The 20631-nt window shown below is 37.9% G+C and overlaps 1 protein-coding gene across 6 annotated transcripts in view; it reads left to right on the top strand.

The window, feature by feature from the left end:
• The window catches only part of LRP1B (LDL receptor related protein 1B), a 639076-nt gene that overhangs the window by 431773 nt on the left and 186672 nt on the right, over positions 1-20631 (top strand). For all 6 annotated transcript variants that reach the window (XM_074547868.1, XM_074547870.1, XM_074547871.1 and 3 more), the window contains exons 15-22: positions 166-288; positions 2311-2451; positions 5686-5811; positions 7614-7730; positions 9615-9695; positions 10943-11110; positions 12790-12972; positions 19255-19455. In XM_074547868.1, coding sequence (XP_074403969.1) covers positions 166-288; positions 2311-2451; positions 5686-5811; positions 7614-7730; positions 9615-9695; positions 10943-11110; positions 12790-12972; positions 19255-19455 — 1140 coding nt within the window. The remainder of the gene's footprint in view (positions 1-165; positions 289-2310; positions 2452-5685; positions 5812-7613; positions 7731-9614; positions 9696-10942; positions 11111-12789; positions 12973-19254; positions 19456-20631) is intronic.

Here is a 20631-nt window from a genome sequence, read left to right on the forward strand (position 1 = left end):
CAGTAACCAAAATATGTGAGATAATGTGCTCCTAACACAAGAGAAAAGTAATTGCTAAAATTTCTTCATTTGTTTCTTTTGCTAAAGAAAAAAAACGGGTAACTAAAAACTCCATTGTTTAGTCCTAGCATGGCTGTTAAAGTTGCTTTTTATTTCTTTTCCCAGGTGATAATGCCTGTCGTGTTAATAATGGAGGCTGCAGCACTCTTTGTTTGGCCATTCCTGGAGGCAGAGTTTGTGCCTGTGCTGATAATCAGCTTTTGGAGGAAAACAGTACAACCTGCATGAGTAAGATTCTTACAGAATATCTGAGTTGATGCTGCTGTTAAGGGATCAAGTCAGACATGAAAATAAAACAAGAAAGTGTGGCCTCCTAGAGGGTCTATAAGACAAAGAAATATTGCTTGAATAAATATTCTAGTTTACAGTTTACAGATTATAAAAGCTTTACCAAAGAAAATAGAATATTAAGTACACTATTTAAGGATAAAATGCATTGGAAAATATTTCAGTATATCTGACATGATAAAGCACTTAAATAGTTCACAGAAATCTTTAAAAATATCATAAATGGATCCATATAATTGTAAAATAAAATACATATGAACAGTTTTCAAATTTTTCTAAGTATGTCAAACAGAAATCTGACATTGAAATGTTCATGGTGAAACTGTTCATAAAGCACATCAAGCAGATGTATTTATGTATGATAGATTCTTACACAGACTGTGCAAATATTGCTGTCTTTCATCTTTCATTTATATATCTTCATGGAAAAAATGATAAAAGTTGCTCTAATAAACAGTGGGGATTTCAATTAAAATAATAACTTGCCACGTACTACAGCTATCTCTTCTTTAAAATGTTTAGACTTGTTTTATCTTTCTAAAAATTTTCTCTGTCTTTTTAAAGTCTCATTGATGTATTTCTTGAAATTAATTGTAACATTTTACATAAGTCTCCAGTAGTAAGTTTAGTAGAGATGGCTAAAGCATAAGGATTATTTCATAACATGATGAACATTATGGAACCTGCAATGACCAGGCAGAGCCATCACTTTTCTTTATAAAAAAGCTCTTTTTCTTTTTAGCAGAAGTTACTGGAATGGGGACTCCTCACTGGTAAGATGGGATATAGCCATTAGGAAGAGGGGTTAGAGACTTTGAGATTGGAATGAGGCAGGTTTCCTGGATTTTTCCCAACACCCATCACTGCCTGGCTCTTTCCAAGGATACTGGTATTCCTCAGAGGGTCTTGGACTCATGTGTGCCATTTTCACGTGAAGCATTCTGAACCTCATATGGAGGAGAACATCTGCCTGGATTTATTAATAGGCTTCTAGTTCGCTACTTAACTCTACCCCAGCAGAATTTTATCCTTTCTTCTCTGCTGGGTCTGTACCACAGCATAATGCAGGTGTTTGAGTTGTTGCTTGGATACAAGAATCAGCTTTTTAGTCATCATTTCCTATCTGTAAATGTGCACCAGAATTTGACCAATGTCTGTCAGACTACTTCCTATTTGCTGTTGATGAGGTATTGCAATATTTAAACTGATACTTTACACTGTAATCGAAGCACCAATTCAAAAACCAGTTTGAGTGCTGTTCTGTTCAGAGTTTTTTCTGTTTATTAAAAGTTCATTCCTTCATCCACACACTCAGATATGTTTGCCACTACAGGCTTCAGGTGGAATTACCTGAGATGCACTGAGTTTAGGTAAAAACGTTCTGAAGTGCAAGGACAAGAGTTGATATTTGCCTCAGTTTGGGAAGGACGTTGAGACACTTGAGCATATCCAGAGAAGGCAACGAGGCTGGAGAGGGGCTGGGAACACAAACCCTGTGAGGAACCCCTGAGGGAGCTGGAGGTGTTTAGCCTGAAGGAAAAGAGACTCAGGGCTGACCTTATCATTTGCTACAACTCCCTGAAAGGTGGTTGTAGTCAGGTGGGGTTGGTTCTTTCTCCAGGCAGCACTGACACAACCAGAGGACACAGTCTCAAGCTGTACCAAGGGAAATATAGGTTGGATATTAAGAAAAAGGATTTTTCATGGAAAAGGTGATAATGTTCTGGAATGGCTGCCTGGGTGGAGTCCCCATCCCTGAGTGTGTTTAGCAAAGCCTGCACGTGGCACTGGGTGCCAGGGTTTAGTTGAGGTGTTGGAGCTGGGTTGGACTCAATGATCTTGGAGGTCTCTTCCAACCCAGTGATTCTGTGAGTTCTGTGATATATATTTATGTAGGGGCAGTATTGCGTTCTGGCTGTACCAAGCAGATAAAGAGCTGTTCTTGTTGGATGTTTTCCCCAGTTAAAGAGGGAGAAGTGCTGCCCCAGCTGTGCAAGGCGGAGCAGTTCCAGTGCAGCAACAAGCGCTGCATCCAGGAGCGCTGGCGCTGCGACGGCGACGACGACTGCCTGGACGGCAGCGACGAGCACTCGGAGATCTGCTGTACGTAGGCACTTCCCTTTCACCCACAACCCATGCTCAGCTTCAGGGATTGCAATCCAAGCCATGCAGCCAAACTAAAGCAATCATCCAATCACCCTGCAGCCGTTCCTGCAAATCTTTCATTTCCTTCTTTTCCTGTGTGCAATAATGGCAGCCCTTTCAAATCTCTCTGGTGCACTCGTTGGATAGCACAGTGCCAGAGCAGTCATCTTTTGGGGTTGGCATTGTCATTCTTGATTCTTTAAATATTGGTGGTTTTTGCTTTGTTTTTCTCTATTTCTTATATGGGTCACAGTATAGCACTCTATGGGAGGGAATGAAAAAAGGGAGCCAGGCTCTTCTTGGTAATGTCACCAGCAGGACAAGAGGTAATGGGCACAAACTGAAAAGCATTAATTTTATCTGAACATCTGAAAGATAACAATTTTTAACTGTCAGACACTGGAATATATTCCCCAAACTGGTTGTGGAGTTTCTGTCTGTGGAGATGCTTGAAATTTCTATGGACATGGTTGTGAAAAACCTGTTCTATCTGACCTTGCTTAAGTAGGGAATTATGCCAGGGGATTTTAGCAGGTCCCTTCCAACCATAAAAATTTCTGAGATTATATAATGCATTTCTTAAAAAAAAAAATCCAAAACTCCTCAGGAAAAAAAGGCAAAAACAAACAAAACCAAAACCCCTACAAGTATTCAAACAAACAAAGTAAACAAATCACCTCCTTCACAAAACTCCCCCAAAAAAACCAATCCAGCAACAAAACCAAAACTCAGATCTCTACATGACTTAGAGTATTAATGTGCGTTGTCTTTAAAGTTATGGTTTTACGAGAGATATATTATTTTAGCTGTAGAGGAGTTCCACTGTTGAAATGAAAAACAATAGAAAATGTACCAATTATGTCCCTGTCATTTCTGGAAGATTCTTAAGTAGCCTGCTTTAAAATTAAGTGTTGCAGCACTGAGAATCCTCTTCCTTACTCTGTTTGTCACAAAGCTTTCTATTTCTGTCCGTAGATCATTTCTCTAAACCAAATCTCTTTTACTGAAATGAAAGTACAATACTTCTCCCAATCAGTTGTAGACATGAACACTCCTCTGCTCTGCAGTATCGTTGAGGCTGAAAACTCTTTTCATAGTCTCTTATCTTTTTGAGACCAAGCAACTCTAAACTGTTCTGGGGTTTTGTTAGTGTTTTGTTGAATTTTTTTGGTTTTGTTTTTTTTTTTTTTTTTCCTAGTGAATTATGGCAGGTTTTTTTTAGACTTCATTGCTCTTTTCTGAAGTGATTCTAGGGTTTGGATGTCCAAAACTGGATGTGTGTATTTCTGCTGAGGCCTTTGTGAAGATGTTTAGGCTGAGAGAATGTGTTTGTGAACTGTGATTGTTTATTCACCCTTGGGTAAATCTTGCCTGCTTCACACGGCTGATTCTGCTGATACAAACTGATCTTGTTGTCCTCTGTAATGCCCAGACCTTTTGCCATATGGCTGGTAAATGGCCAGTTTTGGATTGTTTTCTTTCATTGTGGTTTTTTTTTTTTTACTTTTTTTTACAGTGTTTATGGATTTTGGTAGCTCCCATGTGGTAGCCATTGCTGATTTCAGTTATATTTCAAAAAATATTTTCCTAGTTGTGAATTGTAGTGCTTACTCTCATTTTGTTTTGAAACCAGCATTTCCTGCACTTAAATTAAGGAGCTCAGCTAATTCAGCTAATAAAGAGAGAGAGAAGGAAAATCTTTCAGCAGATTTGACTTGATTGTCTTTTAAGTTAGTGTGAGGAAGACCAGTTCATTGATCAAAGCTTGCAATTCTCTGAGGATTTATACAAATAGAAATGAAATAATAACCTGAACGTGATCTATAGTTTACATGGCCAGTGTGATAACATTGATCTCTTCTCAGCAGTTGCCATGGCAACTCCAATAGTTCTTTATGAGTTTGAAATATTCACAATTATGAGTAGAATACACGTTACTAAATATATATGAGCAAAAGCTTAACAACCATTTAAAGCAGTATCTATGTCAAATATTGAAGTCAAATTAATAATTCTTCAACTTGTGATTTTTTTACTTGGATGCTCCCAGTTTTGTTCTCCAGTCACATTGCAAACTTTGGAAGTGGGATATTTGGGACACCTTTCTGCTGAGGTTATTAATTAATCTGTGCTTCCTGTGCTTCTGCACCCTGCACACAGAGCAGGGTTCGTGTGCTATTGATATCACCCTCGCTCTGTGTCGTCTTCAATTGCAAGAATAGGCAGAAAGGTCAAAGATAAAAGCTACTGAAATGTCAAGGATAAGCCTGCAAGACATCCTTTCATTTTAAATACCCTTTGTTTCCAGATGTATGTTAAACTTTAAAAAAGAGCCTGTGGACGGCTGGGTAGGTGAAAAATAGCTGGAGATTATTTTTAACCCAGCCTTTGGAGCTGTGTGCAGTTTGCTGTTCTTGTCTAGATCGAGATGAGCAAGATCTGCTAATAATAGATGTTATTAGCATGAAAGAAGCAGAACATAAACGCTTACTACAGTTGCAAGAGCAGGCCAATAGTATTTACATAAATCCTGTGCATTCAGCTTCATCCTTTCCTTGAGAATTGGTAGCCAGCAAAAACCTGTTTGAGAGGTTCACTCACTTGTTCACTCCTGAATACCAGATTTTTTTTTCTGTTAGTTTTACACCGTGTTGCATATTTCACTTTTTGACACCTACAATTTCATGGTGAATAAACAGCAGATCTATATGTGGCCATTGACAGTAATGTGCCTCATTTTAGAAGCATTTTATGACCTGCCCAAATCCCTGCTCACTGTGGTGTCATATTTTGGGTCTGCACTTAGCAGCTTGCAGCTGTTCCCCTTGGTGTTTTCCTTTGTTTATATGCACTTTAGTTTGCAAACCTCATCGCACTGCCCAAATGTGATTAAGAATGTGTTTCTTTAAGGAAACAACTCCATAAATTGCTGCTCCCTTTTATCACCTAATAGAAGAGGATCCCCATATTGGCACCTTTATTAGATATTATTTAATTTATGATTGAAGCAATGCAATGTTTGTTGTTGGCTGGTTTGCTGAACAATCTTTATGTCACGGTAGTTATACATACAAGGTAACCACACTAACTGCATCACTGGGAACAGCATTTAATGTGTTCACAGATTTCACAGCTGTTTTTCTCAGGTTATCTTCTTAGGGGAAAAAAACCCTCTCTTTTTTTTCTCCACAGTCAATCACAGCTGTCCTGATGATCAGTTTAAGTGCCAGAATAATCGCTGCATTCCCAAGAGGTGGCTTTGTGACGGAGCTAATGATTGTGGTAATAACGAAGACGAATCAAATAAAACTTGTGCAGGTAAAAATTTGACTTGGTTGTGCAAACAGGTTCTTTAACTTCAGTTCCATGAATAGTTCAGGACTGATTTGAACTGAACTGAACCAAGCTGCTACTTTTAATCTGATAATTGACATTTTAAATGAATTCAGATTTTGATACCACCGAGGCTGGAATGCAAATTATATTTTACTTAATCCATGTGCTTTCCTGTGCTTTCCAAAGTTATTCAGCTCTTAATCTCTCCATATGGGTTGACTGTCAAAGCAATGCTCAGGTACAAACTCTGAGGTACAAATCTTTTTTGGCAGTTAGAACTTTTTTAATTAACATGCCGTGATGGGTGCCACATCACCAGTAAATTTTGTTTAATGGTGATTTAGTTTTTGCATAATTAGTTATTCAGTTTCCACTCGGTGCCTTGAAATTATTTTCATTTCTGAGTTAGTAACTGGTGAGTGGGTTTTTAAGCAAATAGCAAGATGAGGATTGTTTACTGATTCCACTGTAGTAAATAATGGAATTCCCAAATCTGTCCTTTGCTTGTGTGGAAGTGATGTTTAGTGCTCGTTGTCAGAGTACTCTAAACAAACATTAAATCTCAAATATGCAACATGCCATCCATCAATAAGCTGATGAGTGTTTTGAACTGAAGTGCACTGCAAGACAACACACACCGTGTATTAAAATATTCCCTGTTGCCTTACTGCCTTGATATTCTTTGATATCCAACTGTTTGCTTGTAGGGTGAGAGTCTAATTTGAAGAGCATTTTTTAAACCCTGTGTCAGTTGGTGATGGATCAAATTTTGTCGTCTTCTTTTTCCATTTATTCCTGCAGTGGCAAACACAGTTAATGTTTAAAAATACTTTGAAATATTTTAAACTTAGAATCTTCTTTTGTGTTTTGGGCTACTTCTCTGAACAAAAAGGAAAATGGTAGTTGAAAATAATAAATGAAGAGATATTATTTTAGTTACTGGGGTTTTTGACATATCAGCCATTTTTTAAAGTGTAGAATAACATGCAGGTGAATTCTAAAAGTTTAAATTTGGAATCAAAATTTGTGTTGCTATCTGGCATTTTTATGGGCTCAAATTTTAAATAAACAAAATTACACATAATGACAGTTTTCTGTGTTAGCTTTTCAGTGACATTTAACAATTCATTTTACAATTCATTACTTTCAAAGTAATTTCTGTAGCTACATAGCACAAATTTTTTTAATGATCCTTATTTCTTCAGGTGAAAGACATGCATTGATTCCCTTAATGGATGATTGCAGTTAAGTGTTTACAAAGGCAAGGATTCTAAGAGCAGTGAGGCCAGGCACATCACACACAGGCTAATTCCCATTTTCCTGTGTAAATACAAAATTCACAAGATCATTGTTCATGGTGTGGAAAACAGGTTGTTAATATTCCTTGGATATTCCTATTAATAGGAATACTAATATTCCTGTTAATATTTGTTAATAATCAGGCATTTTTATGCCCTGATTTTTATTTACTTCAAGCATTAGTGCATATTAATTATTTTTTTACCACCTAGCTTTGCACAGTTACATCTAGAATTTCATGGTGTTTTACAAGAAAGAAACTACTAATAATTCCACACACAGCAGAGGTAGAACAGAGCCCTGCAGATGACCTCAGTTTTCTCTGGAATCAAAGGAGGTGAACGATGTTTAGTCAGAGCAGGGAAAGGTGCAGCGGGCCAGGAGGTGCCCTCCAGCCCTGCAGCTTCTGAAATCAGGCACCCACCAAGAGACCCAATGGATCTCGTCCATTTCCCTTGTATTTTTGGAGTGCTTTGTCTTGACAGCAAGAACGTGTCAGGTTAATCAGTTTTCTTGCGGGAACGGACGGTGCATCCCAACGTCGTGGCTGTGTGACAGGGAGGATGACTGTGGAGATGGAACTGATGAAATGACATCCTGTGGTAAGTGGATTTTTGGTTTTTTGGGGGGAAAGGAAAATTCTTCACTAACATATAAGGATCTCTTGTCCAATGAAATGAATATACTGTTTCTGAAATGGCCAATAGACTTTGTTTGGCTGATAAATAGAACCCAAAGCAAATGCAGCATTTTCTATTTAATGAGTTTTCAACTACAATACCAAATATGCCGATCAATCAAGGCTTTTTTAATTCACAGCCCATTATCAAATCCTGCCACCCTCAAAAATTATATTTATCTCTGCCACATACCTCTCCAATGGGCCCCCTCAGCATATTCTAGATGTCAATAAAATCAGCCTGTTTCGAGCCTCAACAGAAGTATATTTGATCTTGTATTTTTCAGAAAAAATACAAATCTTGGTTCTATCATGAGAGAGTATCAGCAGCTGTGCTGACTGCTGCTCTGCTGAGATACTGCAGGGAGGGGTGTGCTCTCTCTAATCAGCTGCTTCCAAACAATTAAGGAGTTTAATAGTCACTTGTTTTGCAGGGCACTGGTGACTGCTGTGAGTCTGAGAGCACGAGGGTCAATGAGCTGTCAATTCTGCAGATGCAGAATCACAGAATGTGATGCATTGCAGTGTGGAAGCACAGGGTGGTTTGGGTTGGAAAGAACCTTAAAGACCATTTTGTTCCATCCCCTTCCATGGGCAGGGACGTGTCCCACCAAGCCAGAGCTCCATCCAAACTGGGATTGAGCACTTGCAGGGATGGGGCAAAAAAAAAAAGACATGTAGTCTTTACATGTATAAAAATAACAAACCCAAAACAAACAAACAAAACCAAAAACTACCCAAACAAAAAAAGCAAGAACTTTCTAGAAGTAACTGACAAAGTGTTATCATCAATGGTGTCTTTTTTCTTTACCCTTTTCACCCTTGAAGCAGGATAATCACTTCTGTTCAATTAAATTTTAGGTGTTGTCTATGTAAATTTTAAATAAAACTATTTCATTTTAAATCTGTTATCAGATGAAGCTGGTTTAGTTTAGTGCTTCATCAGAGTATGACTCTTTTTGAGCTAAAACTTTGTGAGGTTCAGTAAAAACAAAGCTATTTCAGTTTTCATCCTAAGAAAGTTTTATATTTATGTGGCATGTTTTAAAAATTTACATAAATCTCTTCAGTATTTTCCAGAGTATTTAGCAATAAATGCACACATCTACCTATGTCATTGGCTTTAGAAGAAAAGTCTGAAAAAATTAAAACTATATTTAAGTTACTGTATTCAGAAGCATATTTGTTAGTTATAGAAACACAAATTTGTGTTCAATACAGATAATTCTTTGTGAACAATATTGTCTCAGATTTCTACTGCTTTACTGGAATGCTGGGAGGAATTGCTTCTGAAGGCTGACATTTTAATCTTGTATTTTATTATCCCAGTGTAGGGTAACTTTATTTCTTGGCTGTTCTTTAGCTTGGTACTTAACCTTCCCATTTTATAGTGCTCCATTTCCTGTCTCTTCCTGGCAGTGCTGTTGCAATTGGAGAACCCTTCTGTAAATAAGCACATGGAAAATAGAGTTGGTATCAGTCATCAAGCTATAGTCTTAAATATTGGCATAGTGGGAAAACCAGCCTTGGCCTGATGGGAATATAGGACCAGACCATTTATCACAGAGGAATGAATTTCATGCTGATGAAAAGTAGGGTTTGGACAGTATTTAGAGTTTGAAGCCACTTTATTTTTCTTTTTGATGTCTCACCTTTTTCTCACTCCAGATTCAATACCTGGAAGGTGCAAATGTTTGCTACAGCACACTTGTGTAATTTATGCATACAGGAAGGTGACAGAATATTACTGAAGAATAATATTAAATTATGTTTAAAAGTTTTTATTTCTTTTTGAACGCTTTCACAGAATTCCCAACATGTGAGCCACTAACTCAGTTTATCTGCAGAAATGGAAGATGCATTAGCAGCAAATGGCTCTGTGATTCAGGCAAGTATCAAGTCCTCCATATCTGAAATGAATATGAGGGATATCACATAAATACTTCTTTGATGTTCTTTTTTTCTGAGACTCATTTTGTCAGCTTGGCTTGTAAGTGGTCAGAGAATAAATAAAGCATTTTAGAATTACTGACCTGACCTAGAAATCAGCAACACTGAAGGTTCAGATAAGGAATGAGGCATTGGATATTGTAATGGGTACAAATACTATATTATGTAGAATGAAGTATGATGATTCATTACTAAAAAAAAAAAAAAAAGAAAGCAAAGCTATTGCTTATGGAAGTGTTTTCTGCTCTTTGAAAACAACATTATTTCGGTGACCAATATATCTGATGTTTTGCTTTTCGTGGACAAGTTCAGTTAAATAAATAGCATTCTTGAGAGTGAAGGCCAGCAAAACTTTATAATGTATTTAGTTCTTTTGGCTGGAAGAGTACATATTTGAATGTTACAATGAATCTCCTCTCAGAGCTTGTGGTGTGGGATTGATGTTGCTTCAGTCCTAATAACATTGGGTTGGTCCAAAGCATTTGGTGTTTGTATAATTTTATTTGTCTGACAGGAATTTTTAGCTGTAAATGGACAAATTCCCGAAATTATCACAGTGTGCTGATGAATTTCTGTGCATGGAGACCCTTTAGAGTGCACATAACATATTTATTTCCTTCCTCCCTTGATGGCCACGATCAAATTAAGGGAATTGCCTTTAAGACTGTTGTAATAACTGCAACATTAGAGTAATGAGAAACTGCAGTCCATGATTATTTATGTGCTTTCTCCACTTTGCACTCTTGGAAACAAAGTTTAATAGCACTGGAAAGAAATTTGTCAGGTTTTCATTTTGGTTTATATGAAGCTGTTTGTGTCTGTGATTAACTATCTTAGGTTATCACAGAGAATAAAGTAAACCAACTGTGTTTGAAAGCCTGGGTTTTCACACACAGTTAAAGAAATTAAGAAAATCTACAGGCTTCTCATGCTTGCTGGTGTCTCTGATTGAATAACTGAGTAAGGGGTTAGACTATCCAGCAATGACTGAGTTGAGTGCTGTTGGTAAATAACATTTAAAGTATTATGTGCATTAGCAATAATTTGATGCCTGTGGGCAGAAAACATGCTACTTTATTTACTGGATTTGCTTTTATCTTTTGCCTTTTTCAAAATGATTTTCCCTCCTTGCCCATTTCATTCAGAACTTTTATATTTTAAAACATTGTAAAATGCTGTTTGCAGATGATGACTGCGGTGACGGCAGTGACGAGCTGGGCTGCGTTCACTCGTGCTCTGCTGATCAGTTCAGGTGTCAGAATGGCAGATGTATCCCAGGGCACTGGGCCTGTGATGGGGACAATGACTGTGGAGATTTCAGTGATGAAACCAGAACAAACTGCAGCAGGGAAGGTTAGATTTTATTTTTTTTTCCCTCCCAAGTTTTTAATACAGAGAATAATTTGTTATAAATACCTGACCCCCAGCCAGTGAGAAAAGAGGAGATGCTTTTAACCTTGGTAAAGGCTGGAATGGGAAATATGTCAAGTGCAATGTGATAACACAGAAGTGTATCATGAAGAGGAATGCATTTGAAAACAGAACAGGTATTACAGAGAAATAAGTTTTACAGTTTTGGGAAGTCAGGTTTAAGTTTTACAGTCAGGGAATTTTGCTAGATGTGGTGTTTGTCTTATTGGAGAGATGCATGTTGTCTAGGTGAAGAGACAGAGGAATTCTTTATGTTGTTATTGATATTTTCTGGCTTTTCTCATGCAGTAGAACAGTAATACTCTCATTTTTTGTGTGATGCAAGTCTTTGAGTTGGGTTTTTTAACATAAAAGCATTTTAACAAACTTCAGCCCTATTTAAATGCCATACATTGTATTTATTAGACTGGGGAGAGAAAGGAAGGATGCTTATGGCAACAGACAAAGAATAATCAGATTAGAATGAGGGAATGTCTTTCATATTTTCCTCTTAATGTTTTTGCCACAACAAAGTAATTGCACACAATGTTATTGGTCCCTTTCCATAACTTTATATTTTAAATGTAGTTCAACACCTCATGCAACTACATGAATTATCAGAATGTCGTATTAATTTTATACATTCACAAAAGTAATTTTTTTATCTATTTCTATCAAAATGATCAGTCTGGAACTGAACAACCTACTTTTACCCCTGTACATTTCCATTTTAAACTGAAAGCCTTGCTCTAACCTTTTACAATAGAATACAAGAATGTTGATTATGTAAGGAAAGAACCCAACAAAGCAATTTTAAATAAAATAAAATGTATATTTATAAACAGTGCTATAAGAATTGATTCAAATAATGCTTCTTGGTACAAGCAGGGAACCATAAGTATGTCATTACTTTAAAGTTCATGCAATTGTCGTTAGTACGTTCTTAAATAATAGAAATACAGTTGTAATAGCTTGGGAAAAGAAAAGCAAGAATAAAATTGAAATGGCCATAAGCTAGAAAATGCTTAGAGAGCTATGTATGTGATGAATAATTAAAACCTCCCAGTAATTATTGTTTGAAGCAGTCAGCCCTGATTCCAGGGCTGCGCTGAGTGAAGCCCCTTTGCCGTGGGGTTTGGAGCAGCTCCAGCTGCTCCTGCAGCGCTGTGACAGCACAAACCAGCAGCTGTGGGGCTTGTCAGGGCACAGGTGCTGGGCATTAGGAGATGGACCTTGTTGGGTAAAAAAGGAGAAGGAGGAAGGATGAGGGAAAGCAGCTTGAGGATTAAGCACAGGGTTTATGAAACACCAGGGAAACTTCATCGTCTTTGTGCCTTATGCCTCCAAACTCCTTCCTGTCTGACAGATATGAAAAAGGAAATAAAAATCAGTATTGAGCATATGTTGGAGGGGGAGTGAAGTAAGTGAGGAGGATAAGAAAGAGTTTGTCTGAATCTTATGTTGGAGTGATGAGTTACAGGATGGAATAGTGTATTTTGAGTGTTATACTCTGATTTTGGCTTGGGTAAGGAAGAGGATTCTAAGCCAGTGTAGACTTGGAATGGAAAAAAATAACAAACTCACACAAGCAAATTCTTCAATGTAATTCTTATTTTTCTAAGAAACTCCCTCTCCTGGAAGGTGCAGCGGGAGGGAGTTTCAGTGCAGCCCTGACGGGAGCTGCGTGCCGGAGCTGTGGCGCTGCGATGGAGAGAAGGACTGCGAGGACGGCAGCGATGAGAAGGGCTGCAATGGAACCCTCAGGGTGTGTGATGAGAAAACAAAGTTCTCCTGCAGGAGCACAGGTAGGGGCTTCCAGATGCATTTTCCTCTCGCTTACTGTGTGTTTGTGTGAGTTTGTGTTGTTTCATCACATATCTGCTCTTTAACTAATGCTTATTACTCATGAAGTGAGGTTGCCCATTGTATTCCTACCAGGAAAATAATATTGATTTACCTGTCCTGTTTTCTGATTTAAAATATGAAATGGATGAGTTTTGAGATTACTTAAAGCTGATACCACTCTCTATGATAGTACACCACACCAAATACTTAAAGCATTTAATAGTACTCCAAAGTTCAGTTATTTTCTTCTATTTCCCCTTTCTGGCCCTAGAAATAAGTTGAATGAAACAGTATAAAGTACCTTGAATATTTGAAGAGTTACAACTACAGCACTGGAATTTTGAAGTGCAGTATTGGAAGAAAAATACATTCTTTGATTGTGTTTAAAACCAATTTTTTTTCTCAAAGTATGCTGCACTAAAGTTGGGGTAAGAATGTGGCAATCATTGCATGAGGATATGCAATGATTTCAACAATAATGTTTAGATGGAACTTTTTTAAAGGGAAAGTCCAGTTAAAGAAGAAATTAATATATATCAGCACAGTATTAATATTTTTGTGATTTCTGTCAAAGCTTTGTGTGATATTAGGGCTAAAACAACTTTCACAGCAATATTTAAAGGCTGTAAGAAATAAGAATATTGTTGCCATTGGGCAACTGCAAATATTGAAGGAAGTGAGAACCTATTTTAATGCCTATGTTACAGCTAAGCATGATAAATGTGTCAGAGGTGTTGTGTGATCTCTAAAAGTATCTTGTTGTTCCTTGGATTTTAAAGTTATAAAAATCATGATTCCTTGAAAAATAAATATGGAATACTGAATTGTGTCTAAAAAAACACATTTCCTTTTGTGTCCCAAAAGATGTGTAGAATAAGTAGCTGTTACATGAAACTTTTTCTATAGATAAAAATGGATTATTCATTTCCAAGAGTGGTCTGTTCCCTGAAACTGAATGGTGGAAACACTGATACAGGAAATAGCACCAGAAGCAAATATATTTCCTAGTGCCTAAATGGGGAAAAGCTAACACCAGTCCCAGTGGCCAAAGAGGAATTATTAGAGGCAAGAAAGGTGAATAAATCTCAATAGATGAGGTTTATTTTCATCAGCTGCATTTGGAAAGCTATTGAGACAAGATATTACTACTTTAGTTAAGAGAAAGCAGAGATAGGTTAGAAGCAGTGTGGAATACAAAATGGAGTGTAGATTTTAGTTATTAGGCTTTGTTCCTTTCAGAAAAGCTTGTTTCTTAGGCTGGGCTTTGGTTTCTTCCTTGTCCTGAATGATTTTAGATACAGAGAATGGAAAGCCCTTCTGGTGGTAAGCTAAGGTTTTCCAAAGACAGAAAATAGCAAGGATTTACTATTTTATATTTATTATTTACTTCAGCATAATTGTCTGAACGAATTGTTTTTCCAACAGAGAGCTAGGACCCCATTTCAAAGTCCACAGTCCAAGCTGCATTCTCTCATTATGTACTTCCCTATGTTTGCAGTCGGGTTAAAGGAGGGCACTGTCTCAGTGCACAAGGTGAAAGGTGACTTCTCTGGCTGTCACATAGAAATACAGGAAAACAAAAATTTTCATCAAAAATTTGCTAAATTAAAGAGTATATGGCTTTGATTTGAAGGAAAATGCAATTGTGGTTGTTTGTTGTTTGGAAACACACTTGGAGCAACCAGTTATGACAGCCATAATTTTCTCTTTTGCAATATTCCTTCCTCCTGGAAGGAGGAAAATTTGGAGGAGGCATGCAGTAATGCACTGTAGCAGAAAACAGCAGAGGCAAATAAATTTTTGTATAGCTACTTTTCCATTTGTTCCATGTGGTTTGGACAAAGGAGAAATGATGGGTTTATGAGGAATAGTTACTGGAATGTTTCAGAAGAAGTGCAATTTTCTCTGTGCATGATTCTAAAGAAATGATGCTGTCTGGCTTGCTCATTGATGCCAGCTGTTCTGGCGAGGAGGCCCTGGCTAATTGTCCCCTCAGAGACTGCTGGGTGGGGACATCTGATCCAGAATGTGATGGATCTGGGTAGGAACATGCATGTGGAGGCAGCTGAAACAGCCAGTGCTTCAGGAGGGAAGTGAGGAAGTGGTGAGAACAGTAATAGTGACATGGCACTGCCCATTTTTTGCTTATTTCTTTCCATTTTATGCCTGTAATTAGTAGCTGCAGGGTCTTTCCTTAGTGTGGCTTTTGTGGCTTTGGCTGATGTGTCCCAATGCCACGGGGATGAGTGCCAAGCTACAAAACCAGGATTTGTCAGCATTCAGCCCAAAGGGATTTTTCTGCCTACAGGGGAGGTGATGACAAGAGCCCATCATACCCAGCTCCTTTTCCAATACTCAGTTAAGGATCTGTGGCAGAGTGTATTTAAAACTTACAGAGATGGCCTTTTGTCATTTGCCTCTAGTAGTTGAACAATTTTATTACTAGCAAGTCACCTGATTCCTTTGGATATTAAATGACTTATGGGCCCCTAAAAGCATTATTTGTTGAATAAACAAGTACTTTGCTTCTCTCCTTGCACATCTTCCATTTCTGTTTTGTGTTTTTACACCTTTGTTATTTTGGTTGGTCTTGCTGGAACTGTCCAGCCTGGGCAGTCCTTGAGCTGCTGTGTCGAAAGTCAGCCAAAATGCTGCAGAGTACTTGAGCTACCAGATTTTAGAATTACTTTTCTAATTTTGTTTTTTTCCAAACCATCCTATGTTTGTTTGCAGTGATGTGTGATGAAAAATCTACTAGGGGTTACACAGCAGTAGGATGTGAGAAGCAGTCATTGCCTGATTGAGATTGACTACTCCTGGGCTGCTGCTTGCCAATTATTTTCTGGTTTAAAATTAGATTAGGCTTCTTTTAAATTGGACTAGATTAATTTAAATTGTACAAAGGTCCAACTTTCTATTTTAAATTCTGATTCTGTCCTCCAAAATTATTACAGGCATGTACTTCAGCTCAATTTTATGTACTACATAAATTTGTCCTTTTTATTCCATCTCCCTACTTATCAGTTAGTAGTGCTGCACCAAGAGCAGAATCTGTGCAATCTCACTTTAAATGTCATCTAATTACTCTAATGATCATAATAAAGTACTTCTGTGAGGACAAATGCAAAAGAGCCATGAATACTTCAGTTTAGTAAGCAGTACATCTGAGCTGTAATGCTTATTTGTCATACTTACTGCTCTTTTTATTTTTTCAAGCAGCAGTTGATGGTATCCCAGCATTTTTGATGCTACTCTGCACTATTTTTTTATACTTTGTTGGGTTTTTTTGGTATTTTTTTGGGTTTTTTCCCCTTACATGTAATAATATATTAGAGGGAAAAAGGATTTTGAGAAAAGTACTATTGGTTTGGAATGGGAAATAAGGAACGTACATAGAGGAAATCAAATCAATGGGTGCAGATCACAGTGATGCTAGAAGAATATAACAAAAGCAGCCCTGGTGCTGTCTGGAGGGGGATTGTCAGAGTCCAGATTAGATTTGTGACCAAAGAACCTGGAGCTGAGGGAGTCTGGAAGGAAAGATTTTCCAGAAATGTGATGAAGAAATTGATGGTATTTTTATCCTTAGCTCATGGTCACGTTGTTTTCTGTGGTATTAGCTCTCTTCTTCTTCTTCAGGCTTGTTTTTTTGGCTTCTTTTTTTCCTCCTTTTTCATCCAGGAATCATTTATAAACATCTGCTTTGAACTAAAATCTTTAAATTGAGAAATGACCACAATTTTGAAACAATGTGATTCAGTCTAAGTCCCATGTGTGTTCTGCAGGACAAGTGAGATCACCAACTATCACAACATTTTTTAAAATGTGTGAGGTTGGAACATTTTGTAATGTTGATGGGATGGAGATTGAATCCATGCTCTAGTTTAGGAAGGTGTTACATTACAGCTTTAGGCAGTAAGAATTATCTGTAAGAGAAAACAGTGCAATTAATGCTCCACTAAAGGAGTTTTCTTATGGCTGAAGATGTATTCAGTCAAAAAACCTCTTGGCTTCAGTATCCTGACAAAAACTGAAGGGATGTATAAGTAGTTAATTCTGTGGATAATATTTGCAGGAAATAAAAAGCATTGGAGAAGCATTTGGATCAGGCTTTCCCACATAGCTGCTCTCAGGCCTCCTGATTCACTCTGTTACACAAAAGAGCTTAGGAAAAGGGCAGATACAGCCATTGAGGCAATTAATTTATGATGGAATTTTACTAAAGAGGTTCCTGGAAACCACAAGTGTGAGTTTCACTAAGGGGCAATAAAGGAAAAATACTTCAGTGAATTTTAAGTGATGATTTCGAGACAGTCATAATATTTCATTAAGTCCATCTCTTCAGAATCTTGGCAAAGATTAATTCCTCAAAAGTATATTCTACTTAAGAACATGTCATATCTATCATAATGAAAGATGAATCTTTCATTATAAAACATATCTTCACTAAGGTACAAGAAAAGCAGGGAAACTGATTTTCTCTGTAAACATTTGAATGCATTAAAGATTAAAATAACAGATTAGGAGCACTACTGGAAGCAACTTCAATTTACTTTGGGTTATGGTTGGTTTGGTTCATGTTGGTATTTTCCATTAGCTTGCATTCTACTACTGTGTTATAATAATATATAAAATCAATGATCATTCAGTATAATAAAGAATAGGGACAGTTTTTGAAACACTTGTGATTGCATGCAATGATAAGCTGAATACATATCATGCATACAATTTTGTTTCCTCGTGTCTGTGCAGTTCTGTCTTTACAGTATGGGATATTTGGGACTTTGGCCACTAAAGAAAATGATGGAAGCTTTTCATTCTAATTGCCACCCCTCCCTGTTTGTTTTCAAGCTGATTTTGCACTGGCAAAATGATGTTCTGTTGTTTAAACCTCACATTCAGTGTGGTATGATCCTGAAGTTTCACTTCTTGCCTTTCTCCACCAAACGTGAGAACAATCTCACATTTTCCTCATGAGTGCAGTAGAATCATGGTTTTTTTTTCAGTTTTCTTGTTTCACTGTCTTTTATCCCCTTGACTTTCTGTGAGCACATTAAATATTTTTCCATCAAAAGAAGACTAAAATGTCAAACCAACTGCATTAAACCAATCTCCAACAAATGTGTCCTTTTAAGAAAACTGAAATCTGGTATTGTATAAGCTGGGAAGGGTGGGCAGAGAGTTGTGTCAGTTCATGTTGAGCAGGTGTGAACTGAGGAGTCTCAGGCTTTGCCAGTCAGTGCCTGAGCATCCACCAGCATTGCTGTTAATGGAACTAAACATTCCCAGGATCTTTTTCCCATTCCAATTTAATTTTTCTCTGCATAATTAATTTATAGGAAAAAAATTTATAGATCAGCTTCATTAGCTGTGGTTCTATCTGTTCTCTCTCTATTAACTGGAAAATAAAGTACATGACATTTCTGTTCATGCTCAGTGTTATCAAAATTTACAGCTAAACCCTCCTGGCTGTAGGTAGCAAGTAGAAAAATAGGTTGGGACAGGAGCACACACACCCACCTGTGAGTGTCAGCATTCACAGTCTTGGCTCTTTTCATTTAAATTCCTGCTTTTGCTCATTCTAATTTAATACCTCCATGATTTTAAAGATTAAAACCCTTTTTCTTATCAAGAGGCTCCTTACCTCTCTAAACATTGATGGTCATCATAAATTCCTTTTCTCCCTTTTGAGACATGATCTGAACACTGATTTGACAAAAATGAAGTAATTTAAGAAATTTTGTCTGCTGTAGTTATTTTGCCTAAAAGCTGATCATTTATCTGACATCACTGGGGAATGGGTTGTGTCTACTTTTAGAAAGATTTTTGCTTTGCAAACCCATGCTAATTAAAAGTCATATATTGAAACATTGCTTCCATGGAGGGCTGTTGCTGCAGAAGATAAAAGAAGGGAGATAAAGAAAAGCAAAAATTTAAAATTATTAGAAAATATTAGCATCCTGTGGTGTATTTAACAGATTTTGAGGTTGTGTCCTGCCTGCATGCACTTTTGTGCAGCAGACAGGAGGTGTTTGGAAAATTAGATTGTCAAAAGTGCTGTGAACGATGCTTCAGAGTGTAAGTGCAAGTTGGTTTCTTTGTTCTCATCAAAGAGGAAAAAAGTATCAATAGAAAATAATAATAATAATAAGAGAAATGTACATTGTTTTGAAGGTTTTTTTTTTCCTCCTAAAGTTTGCCTCCAGTCTGATTTGCTGTGTTTATTGTCTCTTTTCCCCAAGGGAGATGCATTAGCAAAGCGTGGCTATGTGATGGCGATATTGATTGTGAGGATCAGTCTGATGAGGATAATTGCGAGGGCTATTTGTGTGGACCACCAAAATACCCTTGTGCTAATGATACCTCCATCTGCCTACAGCCTGAGAAGCTCTGCAATGGGAGAAGAGATTGTCCTGATGGATCTGATGAAGGCGATCTTTGTGGTACTTTTTTAGACACCTTTTTCTGATTGCTCATGATACTGCCTGTTGTGATAGCTCCTGTTGAGGAAAAGGTTCTCCTACTGAAATTTTAGCGCTGGGGCCTATGTGAGGATTTTAGTTTAGTTGTCATACTGAGTTTATGCTTGAAGTTTTAGTTTTCTTCAAATAAAGCAAAGGAGACGGGTATTTTGTTTTCAAGCCCCTTAAAACTTTCCTAGAGGTAAACAATTTAATGGGCATTGATGTGTAGGAAAGGACTTTAGCTCATCTGCAGTTCTCTCCAACTACAGAAGCTTGAGTTCACACCATAGAATGGTTTGGAAGGCACTTTAAATATCAGCTCATTCTGACCTCCTGCTTAGGCAGGGATACTTCTCTTAGACCAGGTTACTCCAAGCCCCTTTAAATCTGGCCTTGGACACTTCCAGGGATCCAGGGGCAGCCACAGTTTCTCTGAGGTCAGGGCCTCAGCACCCTCAAAGTTAAAAATTTCTTCCCAATATCAAATCAAATTTGTCCTCTGTCAGTTTGAAGCCACTCCTCCTTGTGCTGTTACTACAGGCCCTTGTCCAAAGTCCCTCTCCAGCTTTCTTGGAGCCCCTTTAGGCCCTGGAAAGGACTCTAAGGTCTCCCTGGAGCCATCTCTTCTCCAGGCTGAGCATTTTCAGTCTCAGGCTGTTTACGGAGCAAAACGGCTCCACCCTTCAGAGCATTTTCATGGCTTTCCCTGAACTTGCTCCAAAATGCCCCCATCCTCCTCATGCTGGAGGCCCCAGAGCTGGATTCTGTCCTTCAGGTGGGGTCTCACAAGAACAGAGGGGTGGAATCTCCTCCTTTTGAGGTACAGCTTTATTTGATGCAGTCCAAGACACATTTGGCTTTTTGAGCTGCAAACTTCCAGGCCACGTTGTGCTTCTTATCCACCAACACCTCCACTTCCTCCCCCTCAGGGCTGCTCTTAATCCATTCCCAGCCTGTATTTGTTCTTGTGATTGCCCTGACTCAGTGCAGGCCCTGGTATTTGGCCTTGTTGAATTTGAACATTCAGGTGGCACAGGCATCACCTTTCAAGCCTGGCAAGATCCTTCTGGTCCATCTTTTCCCTGCTGCCTCACTCACACAACTCTGTCTGATCAGAAACTTGCTAAGGGTGCCCTCAAACCCTCTGATAAAGGT

The sequence above is a fragment of the Zonotrichia albicollis genome, chromosome 10 (genome assembly GCF_047830755.1).
Source record: "Zonotrichia albicollis isolate bZonAlb1 chromosome 10, bZonAlb1.hap1, whole genome shotgun sequence".
NCBI lineage: Eukaryota > Metazoa > Chordata > Aves > Passeriformes > Passerellidae > Zonotrichia > Zonotrichia albicollis.